Here is a 14,606-nt window from a genome sequence, read left to right on the forward strand (position 1 = left end):
CTGAAACAGGAGGATCGTGGTTCATGGCCAGCCTCAGCTTCTTAGCAAGGTCCTTTGCAACTTGGTGAGATCCTGTTTCAAAATAAAGAATAAAAAATAGGGCTGGGGGTATAGTTTAGAGGTAGAATGCCTCTGGGTTCCATCCCCAGTACCTTAAAGAAAAGAATAAAATAGGACTGGGGATGTAGCTCGGAGGTAGAATGCTCCTGGGTTTAATCTCCAGTACCACACACCCACACACAAAAGCTTCCAACCTGTACTTGGGAGGCTGAGAGAGGAGGATGGCAGCTTCAGATGTGAGGCCCTCAGCAACAACTTAGTAAGACTCTGTTCAAAATAAAAAATAAAATAGGGATGGGATTGTAGCTCTGAGGTAGAATGCCCCTGGGTTTAATCCCCAGTACCACAAGAAATAAACAAAAAACCCCCAAAGGCTGATATATTATATTAAGATAGTAATAGAAAAACAGGTGCCAAAAACAAAGAAAAGGAATAAACTCTGGTCAGAGCTGAGGAATGGGTGAGGTGAAATGACCTCAGGGTGCAGCCACACACCAGCTCCTGTCCGACTGGCCAGGGGCTTAAGTGGAAAACCAGAAAGCTACCTCAGGTCCCCCGCACCTGAGGGCGGGGCTGGCCCCACGCACAGGCCCTCGGGGGCACAGGAGTGCTCCCGGGCAGTGGGAGTGCAGGGCTTAGCTGGCCCGGTACAGTGGCCAAGAGAGGCAGGTGGGAAGCCCAGGGGAGGCCGGAGCTGAGGACGGCCTGCCCGCCAAAGGCCCTTTGTCCAACCCTTGCCTGTGCTTCCTCTTCTTCTTCTGTGAGGGGTTCATGAGTTCATCTGTTGGCAGCTTCAGGATGAGCGATTCTTTGACTGCAAACTGAAAGACCTAGAAGAGAAATCCGATAGGGCCTGTCACTCCTTCTGAAGTGGGGGTCAGGCAAGTGGCCTGGCCAGGCGCTGGTCTTGTGAGAGTCCTGGAGAGCTGGCTGGCAGCTGCGTGAGCATGTTTTCAGTCAAGGATCAATGAAGTGTCATTGGTACCTGGGGTTACTGCTCTGAAGGTAAGTCCGAGTCATGCACGTAACTCAGGGAGGGAGAAATACTGAGCAGGGCGATGCTGGTCAGAAGCTCGTATGGACCACTCCTTCCCCAGACCACGGTGGGCTGCTGCTGCTTTTCTTTTTCTACCTCTGAGCCACACATCCCCAGTCCTACACTTTACTTTTTATTTTGAGACAGGGTGCTACTAAGTTGCTGAGGGCCTTGCTAAATTGCTGAGGCTGGCTTAAAACCTGCCATCATCCTGTCTCCCAAATACTGGGGTTACAGGAGTGCCTAGCAGCTTCTTCTTCTTTTTTTTTTTTTTTTTTTTTTTGAGTGGTACTGGAGATGCAACCCAGGGGCCTTCTACCTCTGGGCTATACTCCCAAACCTATTTTATATTTTATTTGGAAACAGGGTCTCACTAAGTTGCTGAGAGCCTCACTAAGTAGCTGAGGCTGGCTTCAAACCTGTGCGATCCTCCTGTCTCAGCCTCCTAAGTACTGGGTTACAAGCCTGAGCCACCACGCCCGGCTTGGTAGCTGCTTCTTACCAAGATTATCTGCCTCTTTAAGGATGAGCTACGGAGTATGCCTAGTGTAACCGAATGCAAGGCCTGATGGGACTTTTCCACTGGGCTGAGCATGAGCTCCCTCTCATGGTAGAAAGATGCCGCAGCCTTGTCTATTTCATAAGGACAGCACCTCAGGAAGGCTGGTTCCCCTTCCTCACATGTCCTCCCTTCTAGCACTCATTTTTAGCTTTTGCTTTTTCTTCTTGGCTACATGAGATTCTGTGACAACTATAAATTTTGCCAGAAAAATACACACAAGAAAAATATTCTGTATGCAGTTCTATCGAATTTTAGGTTAAAAGCCTGTGCCTCGCCAGGTGTGGTAGCACACGCTTGTAATTCCTGTGCTTGGGAGGCTGAGACAGGAGGATTGCACGGGTTTGAAGCCAGCCTCAGCTACTTAGTGAGGCTCTCAGCAATTTAGTGAGACCCTGTTTCAGCAACTTAATGAGACCCTGTACTTGGGAAGCTGAGACAGAAGGATTGCACAGGTTTGAAGTCAGCCTCAGCTACTTCTTGAGGTCTGGGAGTATAGCCCGGAGGTAGAAAGCCTCTGAGTTCCACCCCCCAGTACCACCAAAAAAAAAAAACCCCAAAAAACAAAAAATACCTGTGCCTCAAGGAAATAGGTATAAGCTCTTAAATGATAGCAAAGGGTACTTCAACTCATGGTTCTATTAACTATTCCAGATAGAAGAAGCATAAAGAAGAGGACACAGAGCCAGGTGTGGAGACACACACCTATAACCCCAACACCTGGGTGGCTGAGACAGGAAGATGGAAGGTTCAAGGTCAGCCTTAGCAACATAGAGAGATTGTTGCAAAATAAAAAATAAAAAAGGGAGCTGGGCGTGGTGGCTCCCGCTTGTAATCCCCGTGCTTGGGAGGCAGAGACAGGAGGATCGCCCAGGTTCAAAGCCAGCCTTGCTGGCTTAAGAGACCCTGTTTCTAAATAAAAATATAAAATTGGTCTGGGAGTGTAGCCTAGAGGTAGAAGGGCTTCCAGGAACCCCAGTACCACCACCAAAAAAAAAAAAAAAAAAAAAAAAAGCAGCTGGGAGAGCGCAGGGCCACTCAGGAGAGTTGCAGAGCGGTTAGACACAGAAGCAAGAGCTGGGCGAGAAGGAACGCAGACCCGCAGCATTGCCAGGCCTGGCAGTTACAGAAGGGCCTGTGTTGGAAACCTGTTCCCTGACCCCAAAAGCACACAGGCGCACAAGGGCCTGAGCCTGTGAGTTTCTAGACACACGGCCTCATAAGATGACAAAGGTACAGAAAGAGGATGAGGTGGGAGGAGCCCCACATTCGCTCAGTACCTGCTTGCACGTCTTGGTCCCCAGGAGCCTGGCTATGGAACAGAAGTTGTTGAAGTAGGTGCCATGGAAGACTCGGAAGAGAGATTCTTCAGCCCCAGTCCACTCCACAGGCTCCGAGGGGGCCTCCACCACACAGAGCTGAGGCGGGGCCGGACTGGCCTTCTGTTTTGTGGGGGTCTGACATCGAGAGTTTGCCTCTAAGCAAGAAGGGAAGGGAAACAGGAGAAAGTGGAAGGCAGTTGTCATTGGTAAGCACAAACTCTAAAGTACTTGATTCTGTGTGTGTGTGTGTGTGTGTGTGTGTGTGTGTGTGTGTGTGTGTGTGTGTTACTGGGAATAAAACTCAGGGGCCTTCTACCTCCCCAAACCGTTTTTCTTTTCTTTTTTTTTTTTTTTTTGTGCTTCTAGGGATGGAACCCAGGGGGCATTCTACCCCAAACTACACCCACAGCCCTATTTTTTTATTCTTTATCTTGAAACAGGGTCCCACTGAGCTGCTGAGAATCTCATTAAGTTGCGGAGGATGGGTTCGAATCTGTGATCCTCCTATCTTAGTTTCCCAAGTACTGGGATTACAAACATGCACCACCACACCCTGTTTGATTCTATTTATTTATTTGTTTATTTATTTATTATTTATTTATTTCTATGGTAGTGGGGGGTGGAATCCAGGGGCTTTTCTACCTCCGGGCTGCACCTCAGTCCTATTTTACAATTTATTTGGAAACAGGGTCTCACTAAGTTGCTGAGAGCCTCACTAAGTAGCTGAGGCTTACTTTGAACCTGTGCGATCCTCCTGTCTCAGCCTCTCAAGCGCTAGGATTACAAGTCTGTGCTACCCCGTCCAGCTTGATTCTGTTTTATAAGGAGTAAGGCTTACGAATTAAACTACTAGCCAGACACAGTGGTGCACGCTTGTAATCCCAGCATTTGGGAGGCTGAGACAGGAGGATCATGGTTCCCAGATAGCCTCAGCTACTTAGGCCCTTTGGAAATCAGTGAGAACCTGTTTCAAAATAAAGAATAAAAAGTAGGACTAGCGGTGTTGCTCAGAGGTAGAATGCTCCTGGGTTCCATCCACAGTACTACAAAAACAAACAAACAAACAAACAGATAAATAAATAAATAATAAAAAAGAATTAAAATACTCAGCCACTAGACATGGTGGCACAAGCCTGTAATAAAAAGGGCTGGGAGTGTAGCTTGGCAGTAGAATGCCTCTAGGTCCAACCTTCAGTACCAAAACAAAATAAAACAAACTCCAAGAGGTGCTAGGAGTCAGGCAGTGGCTGGGCATGGGGGTACACATAGTAATTCCAGTGATTTCAGAGGGTAAGGTAGGAAGATAGCCAGCCTTGGTAACTAAGTGAGACTCTACCTCAAAATAAAAAAAAAAATAAAAAGGGCTGGGGATATAGCTTAGTGGCAGAGCACCCTGGGTTCAATCCCAAGTACCACAAAAAGATAAAAAATAAGCTGGACATGGTGGTGCACGCTTGTAATCCCAGCATTCGGGAGGCTGAGACAGGAGGATTGTGGTTCAAGGCCAGCCTCAGCTACTTAGTGAGGGCCTCTGCAACTCAGTGAGACCCTGTTTCAAAATAAAGAATAGCTGGGCGTGGTGACGCATGCTTGTAATCCCTGCCCTTGGGAGTCTATGAGACAGGAGGATCACACAGGTTCGAAGCCAGCCTCAGCTACTTAGTAAGGCTCTCAGCAACTTAGACCCTGTTTCCAAATAAAATATAAAATAGGTCTGGGAATATAGCCCGGAGGTAGAAAGCCTCTGGGTTCCACCCCCAGCACACACACACCCCCAGAAAAAAGGGCTGAGTGTGTCACTCGGAGGTAGAATGCCTCTGGGTTCCATCCCCGGTATCCTTTAAAAAAAAAAAGATAAATAAAAGAGCCAGGCAGTGACCCTAGGTTCACCAGAGTTCTTACAGTGAAAAGGGAAGATCCTTATTTGCTATCCACTCTACCTGAAGAACTGGAGGCCCAGTCATTGCCTGTGTCCCTGTCACTGTCCCCTTCTTTAGTCTCAGCCATGGTGGAGGCTGAAGTATTGGAGCAGGAAGCACTGACCACATGGTGCCTTCGCCGGCGACGCCCAGAGCACTTGGAGCGGGGGTTGTGGAGCATAGCGTACTCCTTTGCTCCTTCCTGTAGTGGACACAGAGGGAGGAAATGGGAACGGGCCCAGAAACACCATCATCACAACCCTGCACCGCCTCAGCATCTCTGCTGAAGTGCATGACAGTCTTTCTTCCGCTCTTCCATATAATAAGTGTAACTGCATTATAGGGAGACAGCTGCATAATAAACAGGCTAGGTCAGGCGTGGTGGCGCACTCTTGTAATCCCAGCGCTTGGGAGGCTGAGACAGGAGGATCGCACAGGTTCAAAGCCAGCCTCAGCTACTTAGTGAGGCTCTCAGCAACTCAGTGAGACCCTGTTTCCAAATAAAATATAAAAAAATGTCTGGGAGTATAGCCCAGAGGTAGAAAACCCCTGGGTTCCACCCCCAGTACCACCAAAAAAATAAACAAATAAACAAATAAACAAACAGGCTAAAACTGACAAACATCTTGTGAAAAGATATTTTCACAAAAGAGTTATCCTATAATCTTAAAAAAAAAGGCCGGGCATGGTGGCGCACGCTTGTAATTACAGCATTACGGAAGCAGAAACTGGAGGATTGTGGCTCAAGGACAGCTTCAACTACTTAGTGAGGCCCTTTGCAACTCAGTGAGATCCTGTTTCAAAAATAAAAAACAAAGACTAAAAACTAGGGCTGGGGGTGTAGCTTGGAGGTACAATGCCCCTGGGTTCCATCCCCGGTGCCGCAAAAAAGGTTATTATACCTAGCTAGGTGTGGTGGTGCATGCCTATAATCCTAGTACTTAGGAGTTTGAGATAGGAGAATTGTAGGTTCAAGGATTGCAGAGGCAATTTAGCAACTTAGTGAGACCCCCCCCCATCCTGGTAATGAGGATTAAAGCCAGATATTCTACCTTTAAGCTACACTCCCAGCCCAATTTTCTTTTTTTCTTTTTGTGGTACTGGGGATAGAACCCAGGGCTATTCTACCTCCAAGCTACATGCCCAGCCCAATTTTTTATTATTTATTTTGAAACAGGGTCTCACTAAATTGTGGAGGGCCTCATTAAGTAGTTGAGGCTGGTCACAAACCACGATCCTCCTGTCTCAAGACTCCCAAATGCTGGGATTATTAGTGTACTGCCACACCCAGCCCAATTTTATTTCTTATTTGGAACCAGGGTTTCAGTAAGTAGGTTTTTGAGAGCTTCGCTAAATTGCCAAGGCTGGCTTTGAACCTGCGATGCTCCTGTCTCAGTCTCCCATGTATTGGGATTACAAGCATGCGCCATTACACCTAACTCCTTAGGGAGACTTTCAGAAACCTAGTAAGACCCTGTTTCAAAAACAAAAGATGATGGCCAGGCATGGTGGCGCACGCTTGTAATCCCCGCGCTTGGGAGGTGGAGACAGGAGGATCGCGCAGGTTAGAAGCCAACCATGCTGGCGTAAGAGACCTTGTTTCAAAAATATAAAATAGGTCTGGGAGTGTAGCCCAGAGGTATAAGGGCTTACAGGAACCCCAGTATCACACACAAAAAAGATGATGCTGGGCGTGGTGGCGCACGCTTGTAATCCCCGCGCTTGAAGAGGAGACAGGAGGATCATGCTGGTTCGAAGCCAGCCACGCTGGCTTAAGAGACTCTGTTTCCAAATAAAAAAATTATAAAAAATAGGTATGGGAGTGTAGCCCTAAGGTAGAAGGGTTTCCAGGAACCCCAGTACCACCAAACAAACAAACAAGCACACACAAAAGATGATGCTTGGCAGTGTAAGCTTGTAATCCCAGCATTCGGGAGGCTGAGACAGAAGGATCACAGTTTGCAGACAGCCTCAGATACTTAGTGAGGCTCTTTGCAATGCAGGGAGACCTTTCAAATTAAAGAATAAAAAATAGGACTGGGGGGTGTAGTTCAGAGGTAGAATGCCCCTGGGTTCCATCCCCAGTACAGTAAAATAAATAAATAAATAAAGATAAAAAGGGCTGGAGGTATAGCTTAGAAGTAGAATGTGCCTGGGTCAAATCCCCACTGTGTGTGGCTGCAAATTCCTGGGCTCAAACAATCCTCCTTCCTCAAGTCTCCAGAGTAGCTGGGACTATAGACATATACAACTGGAAACTTGTGTGTGTGTGTGTGTGTGTGTGTGTGTGTGTGTGTGTGTGGTATTGGGGGTTGAACCCAGGGGCATTCTACCTCTGAGCCACACCCCCATCCTCTATTTTATTCATTTTGAAACAGGGCATCACTACGTTGCAGAGGGCCTCACTAAATAGCTGTGAACCTGCAATCCTCCTGTCTTAGCCTCCTAAATAATGGGATTGCAAGCATGTGATACCATACCTAGTTTATGCAGGAGAAGTCTGTCCATCAGGTTGATTACAGTGAGAAATAAGTGTCTTCATGTGTATTTTCTCCTATGGTTATATGCATTAAACAGGAGAACCAGACATGGTGACATACGCTTGTAATCCCAGTATTTGGGAGGTTGAGATAGGAGGATTGCATGCAAAGCCAGCCTTGGCAACTCAGTGAGGCCCTCTGAAACTCAGTGAGACTGTTTCCAAATAAGAAATAAAATCGGTTTGAGGGTGTAGCTCAGAGATAGAGTGCTTCTGGGTTCAATTCCCAGTGACAGACACACACACACACACACACACACACACACACACGAAAGAAAATGGAGTGTTTACTACCATCCCCTATTCTCCCCTCCCTATTTTTTTCTAGTGCTTCAGATTGAACCTAGGCCCTTGGTCATATCAGGCAAGTAGGTAGAAACTGACCTATGTCTCCCAGCCTTCCTTTTTTCCTTTTTTTTTTTTTTTTTTTTTTTGAGAACTGAATTTAGAAATGTTCTACTTGTGAGCTACATATTCCCAGCCGCATGTGTATCTATGTATGTATGTATGTGTATGTAGATATATATATATATTTTTTTTTTGAAACAGGGTCTCACTAAGTAGCTGAGGCTGACCATGAACCTGTGATCTCCCTGTCTCAGCCTCCCAAGTACTATGAGTACAGGCATGTATCAACACCCCTAGCTCCCAGCTCCCAGCTTCCTTTAATCCAATTCTAACAATACAGTTTCAGACTCTGAAATCTAAACTGATGTTATTTAGTGCAGGAAAGCCTTTAACCTTTTCCAGGTCTCACTCCACCAGGCTGACTTCATAGACCAACTGTGTCTGGTGAGCTCCCTCAGAGCAGAAGCCATGGTGTTTTGTGCTTTGTGACTCCCATGTGCTGTGTACTGGCTCACTTGGCTTGTGCTCCGGAGGCAGAGCCTGGAGGACCACTTCCTGCTCAGAGCTAACTGCCAAGACCGCTTGGGAACCTACCAGCAACAGGAAGCAGTCTGTGCCACATGGTTCTGGTTCAATCTTGATTTCTTTGTTCTTGCGTTTATACACATTAGGAGTGGCATGAAAAGCTGGAAAAGAACAATAGTAGTGTTTCCAAGGGTCTAGCCACTGGACAAGATGGAGAGAAACAAAGCTGAATTAGGGGCCACTGGAGGTGTCAGAATCTGACATAAATCATGGCCATCAAGGTTCACAAAGCTTAGGCATTTCTGACTTCGACACAATGCTTTCAAAGCCAGGCAGCGCAGGGGGGCAGTTGGGTCGCTGATTAGCCTGTTCACATTGTACAAAGCATGTTGCACTGTCACTAAACAAGTAAAAACAACTGGCCTTTTGTGAAACCCTCATCAGATCAGTGGCCAGAAACTTCGTATGACAAAACCCCAGACACAACAAATGGAGGAGGCGGGGATGGGAGAGAGGAGAGTGCGTCAAACAGAGCAGCCCCACTCACGGTGCAGGAAGCAGTCATATTTAAAGCAGCGCCGGCAAAACAGTGTGTGGAAGGAGTGCAGGGATTGCTCCCGCTGCACAGACTTGGCGTTGGGGCCATCGATGTTGGGTGTGCACTGAGGGGGAAGTGCATTGGGGTCTGACATCTCTGTCAGCTCTCGATACCTATTTAAGAAAAGAGAGAGAAGAGTTCCCCCAAGGGAATATCTCCACTGCAAAAATACGAATTGTTACCCAGGCACTGGCTGTGAGGGGAGGGTGGGTGTTTTTGTGGGTCTGACAAGTAAGGGAACTAATTGGGTACAGCATTTAACTATACAGGGCTGGGCATAAGTCTGAAAAGTAAGGGGAGAAAAGGATTTGACCAGTATGGTGCTAGAGGAATTCCCCAGAACAATGGCAGAGTAAACCATGCGTGATGACTCACACTTATAATCCCAATACTTGGGAGGCGGAGAAAGGAGGATCACAAGTTTGAGGAGAGCCTCAGGTATGCAGTGAGACTCCCAACAACCTAGTGAAACCCTGTTTCCAAATAATAACAAAAAAAGCCAGGCGTGGCGGCGCACACTTGTAATCCCAGCATTTGGGGGGCTGAGACAGGAGGATCCAGGTTCACAGACAGCCTCAGCTACTTAGTGAGTCCCTCTGCAACTCAGCGAGACCCTGTTCCAAAATAAAGACTAGCTGGGCGTGGTGGCGCACGCTTGTAATCCCCACGCTTGGGAGGTGGAGACAGGAGGATCGCACAGGTTCGAAGCCAGCTGTGCTGGCTTAGGAGACCCTGCTTCCAAATAAAAATATAAAAAATAGGTGTCTGGGAGTGTAGCCCGGAGGTAGAAGGGTTTACAGAAACCGCAGTAACACCAAAAAAAAAAAAAAAAAAAAAAAAAAAAAGAAAGAAAGAATAAAAAACAGGGCTGGGGGTATAGCTCGAAGATAGAATGCCCCTGGGTTCCATCCCCAGTACAACAACAACGACACAAAAAAAGTGAAGTAAAAGTTCTCTGCCCAGACTTACTCAAAAGCCAGCACACAATGACCCTTAAGAGGTCAAGGGCGTTTAGAGTGAGGTGAACAAGAAGTAATCACGAGTGTAGGCAAGTCGTCACATACTCACCATCTATCTTCCTTCCTTCCTTCCTTCCTTCCTTCCTTTCTTTCTTTTTTTGTGGTACTGGATATGAAACCCAGGGGCCTTCTACCTCTAGGCTACACCCTCAGACCTATTTTATTTATTTGGAAACAGTATCTCACTAAGTTGAAAGGGGCCTCACTAAGTTGCTGAAGCTGGCTTTGAACCTGTGATCCTCCTGTCCCAGCTTCCCAAGTACTGGGATTACAAGTCTACACCACCACACCTGACTAGGGCTTTTCAATGACCAAAATACAGGCTTGAATAAAAGTTGTGACAGCTTTCTCTACCTCTCCTTCATGTCATCTGGGACACCATTCTCAGGGAACATGGAGGCAATGGCACTGAAGATCATGTCATTTGGAAACTGTTTCTTGGAAGTCTTTTTGTTGCCTGTATTTGAAATGACAAAAAAAAAAAAAAAAAAAAACAAAAACAAAAAACTCACGAGTGCTACTATCCAAGCAAAGGAAGCAGTTAGACCTTTTCCCCCTTTGCCACAGAATTCTGACTGGAGCTGCTTGGCTAGCTTAACCACAAACAACACGGCAATAACAAAATTCACATTCCCTGTAAGAATCCAGAGGTGAAGAGCGGGGCGTGGGGGTGCACCCTTGAATCCCAGTACTGAGAGCCTCACTAAGTAGCTGAGACGGGCTCCCAACCTGTGAGCCTCCTTTCTCAGCTCCCAAGTACTGGGATTACAAGTGTGCAACACCATGCCTAGTTCTCCCAGACCTTCTTGTTTTACATTTTTACATTTTGAAACAGTGTCTCACTAAATTGCTGAGGGCCTCAATAAGTTGCTGAGGCTGGCCTCAAACCTGTGATTTTCCTCTCTCAGCCTTCCAAGTATCAGGATTACAGGTATGTGCCACCACACCTGGCTCATTTTATTTCTTTCTTTATAACTCTCCAGGTTTCCAAACACAACATCACTATTATTAATGTTGTGTTAATTAATTATTGAATAACACTATTTTATAAATTCGTCTACTTTCTTCTTCAGCTAGGCCACAGCCCTCTTAAGCTATCAGCTAATGATCTTGTATTCATTAGAAGTGGACCCATGAGAAGCAGCAAGAGTCTTTAATAAGCAACGCACTGTTCCAGCTCCCTTTCTCCCCCCTGCTGCGTTCACAGTGGTGCGTGAAGCAGTGCTCTGCACCTTCAATGGCATGTCGCTTTCTCTTCCTCGTCATGGGTAGGTCTTCTTTACTGTCATCTTGCTTGCCATCTGAGGCGTCGTTATGTACTTCCTCCTCATCATCTGAGTATTGATTCAGGGCATCTACCAACTCCAGGAAAACAGCATCGCTAATCAGGACAGATCCGGGGATCATCTCTGCAGGGCGAGGATTAGAAGGATGAGCACGCCATCAGTCCTCCTGGGCAGGTTCCCTTGTACTCACTCTGTGTGTGTGTGTGCGGTACTGGGGACTGAACCCAGGGGCATTCTACTTCCAAGCTGTACACCCAGCCCTATTTTATTTTATTCTTTATTTTGAAACGGGGGTCTCACTAAGTTGCGAGGGTCTCACCAAGTAACTGAGGCTGGCTACAAACCTGCGATCCTCCTCTCTCAGCCTCCCAAGTCCTGGGATTACGAGCATGCGCCACCAAGCCTGGCTCTTGTACTCACTCTTAAGGCCCATATATTACATAGGAACATATGTATGTTTCCATATGGATAATCAGGGAAATATAATCATTTGATTGGCTCTTACAACTACAAAAAGAAAAACAGGTATAGGCTTTCTTCTCCCTTTTTTTTTTTTTTTTTGTTGGTGGTGCTGCAAATCAACAAAGGCTAGCCAGGTGCTCTAACACTGAACTACACACCCAACTAAGCTTTATTATTCGTACTGGGCTACTCCACTTCCTCAGTCACAGTTCAACTCTGTATTTATAGTTCAAAACCCCAAAAAAGTATACCTCCAATTACAAATAGGACAAAGAAAGAAAAATAAAATCAAAATTAACTTGGCTCTGCTGCTGAGGGAGGAAGAGTGACTTCTCTAACTCAAAGACAGAATTTTGAGCCGGGCGTGGTGGCGCACGCTTGTGATCCCAGCATTTGGGAGGCTGAGACTGGAGGATCGTGGTTCACAGATAGCCTCAGCTACTTAGTGAGGCCCTTTGCAACTCAGTGAGACCCTGTTTCAAACTAAGGAATAAAAAATAGGGCTGAGACTGTAGCTCAGAGGTAGAAAGTCACTGGGTTCCAGTACTGCCAAAAAAACAAAAACAAAAACAAACAAACAGCATTTGTCAGGCGTGGTGGCGCACGCGTGTAATCCCAGTACTTAGGAGGCTGACACAGGAGGATTGGGCAGGTTCAAAGCCAGCCTCAGCTACTTAGTGAGGCCCTTTGCAACTCAGTGAGACCCTGTTTCAAACTAAGGAATAAAAAATAGGGCTGAGACTGTAGCTCAGAGGTAGAAAGTCACTGGGTTCCAGTACTGCCAAAAAAACAAAAACAAAAACAAACAAACAGCATTTGTCAGGCGTGGTGGCGCACGCGTGTAATCCCAGTACTTAGGAGGCTGACACAGGAGGATTGGGCAGGTTCAAAGCCAGCCTCAGCTACTTAGTGAGGCTCTCAGCAACTTAGTGAGACCCTGTTTCCAGATGAAATATAAAATAGGTCTGGGAATTTATCCCAGAGGTAGAGAGCCCTGGGTTCCACCCTCAGTACAAGAAAGAAAGGAAGAAAGAAAGAAAGAAAGAAAGAAAGAAAGAAAGAAAGAAAGAAAGGGAGGGAAGAAAGAAAAGTAGATGACAGGTTTTTTTCCCCTAAAACCATACTTCCTGAGTTATATTACAAGTTGGGAGAAAGTCTTTGGACGCTAGGGGGTGCTGTGGGTAAATAATATAAGTGCATAGTATCCTACCTAGTTGTACCCACCATTGTACCACTGTCAAAAGAGTAGAAGAGAACTGGTTTGCAAATCCATGGGGTTCTCTCCTCCTCTTCCTACTTCACAAACACTGACAACCATTTCTAGTAATACAGCTAAATCCAAATGATTTGCTTTTAGGAAGTTAAGGGTCTTTAAGCCAACTTCTGGGCAATCTAGAGGATCAAAGCAGTGTGGCACAGAGGCTGTGCTCAGTGCCGTTCTCAGAAAAAGGGAGAGGAAAAAAACTGGCCTTGGATGGACTTATGAATAAAGCCTCAGATTAAATGTCGCTCTTACTTTTTTCTTTTGCACTACTGGGGATGGAACCCAGAGGCACTGTACTTCCAAGATACGCCCCCGCCCTATTTTTTATTCTTTTTTTTTTGGAGGGGTGGTGGTGGTACTGGGGATGGAATCCAGGGGCCTTCTACCTCTGGGCTACACTCCCAGACCTATTTTCTATTTTATTTGGAAACAGGGTCTCACTAAGTTGCTGAGAGCCTCACTAAGTAGCTGAGGCTGACTTTGAACCCGTGCGATCCTCCTGTCTCAGCCTCCCGAGCGCGAGGATTACAAGTGTGCGTCACCATGCCCGGCTTATTCTTTATTTTGAAACAGGGTCTCATTGAGTTGCCAATGGCTTCACATAGCTGAGGCAAAACATGATCCTCCTATCTCAACCTCCCAAATGCTGGGATTACAAGCATGAGACACCAAGCCTGGCTTAAATTTACTTCTATAATGAACCTTCTCCCCAGCCACTGGGATTTCCTTTTCTTTTTTACTCGGGGCAGGCGGGGGTGGGGGGAGTGTTACTTATTACTGAGCTACAACCCCATCCTTATTTTATTTATTTTTATTCTGAAACAAGATTTTCCTAAGTCACCATGCACTGGCCTCAAACGTGTAATCCTCCTGTCTCAGCCACACAAGTACCGGGATTACTGGCATGTGCTACTACGCCCGGCTAACAGGCACTATTATAATACAGTTTTCATCCAAAAAACCCAGCACCATTACCTTCTTCACCGTGGACTTTCCCATCGTAATTATTGATCAGCTCTTCAATGAAGGTTTCATCTTCTTCTTTGACTTCATCTCCCATGTAGGGAATATTGCACAAAACGGTTTCATCTTCTACCTGAAATGAAACCAGATATGACTCATTCCATGAATATCTATGCATCTCCTCTTTCAAATTTAATGGAATTTTTCTAAGTATTTATTTATTTATTTTTGTTTCTGAGTCTCCAGAAAATTCCTTTGGTCACAGAGTTCCCTCATTTAATTAAATTAATTAATTTATTTTCTTCTTTCTTTCTTTCTTTCTTTTTTTTTTTCTTTTTTTTCAGTACTGGGGGTTGAACCCAGAGGCATTCTTCTTTATTTTGAAATAGGGTCTACTAGGTTGCAGAGTGCCTCACTAAGTTAGCTGAGGCTGGCTGGAAACCTGTGACCTTCCTGTCTCAGCCTCCCAAGTCCTGGGATTATAAGCGTGTGCCGCCACACTCAGCTAGTCTCCCTCATTTTAAAGACTGGTCATTTTGTTTTCTCAATAAAACCTCAAATGGATGGGCTATTTCTTAGGGGAGAAAAGTCAATCTAGTTGATGCTATTAACTACCTAGTATTTGGCTTGAAACTAACATCAATATTTCCACCAATACCTAGAATTTGATGGCACAGTTTTCACAGTACTTCCATGAAATATCTCA

The 14,606-nt window shown here is 45.9% G+C and overlaps 1 protein-coding gene across 3 annotated transcripts in view; it reads right to left on the reverse strand.

Annotated features, from left to right (window-relative positions):
* EZH1 (enhancer of zeste 1 polycomb repressive complex 2 subunit) overlaps window positions 1-14,606 on the reverse strand; it is a gene marked incomplete at both ends in the record, with an annotated part of 28,798 nt that overhangs the window by 10,666 nt on the left and 3,526 nt on the right. For all 3 annotated transcript variants that reach the window (XM_080713235.1, XM_080713233.1, XM_080713234.1), the window contains 8 exons: window positions 799-890; window positions 2,936-3,132; window positions 4,918-5,098; window positions 8,378-8,469; window positions 8,856-9,019; window positions 10,280-10,382; window positions 11,158-11,334; window positions 13,913-14,033. In XM_080713235.1, the coding sequence (XP_080569361.1) occupies window positions 799-890; window positions 2,936-3,132; window positions 4,918-5,098; window positions 8,378-8,469; window positions 8,856-9,019; window positions 10,280-10,382; window positions 11,158-11,334; window positions 13,913-14,033 (1,127 nt within the window). The remainder of the gene's footprint in view (window positions 1-798; window positions 891-2,935; window positions 3,133-4,917; window positions 5,099-8,377; window positions 8,470-8,855; window positions 9,020-10,279; window positions 10,383-11,157; window positions 11,335-13,912; window positions 14,034-14,606) is intronic.

Source organism: Muscardinus avellanarius (genome assembly GCF_963383645.1).
Source record: "Muscardinus avellanarius genome assembly, chromosome: 16".
Classification (NCBI taxonomy): Eukaryota; Metazoa; Chordata; class Mammalia; order Rodentia; family Gliridae; genus Muscardinus; species Muscardinus avellanarius.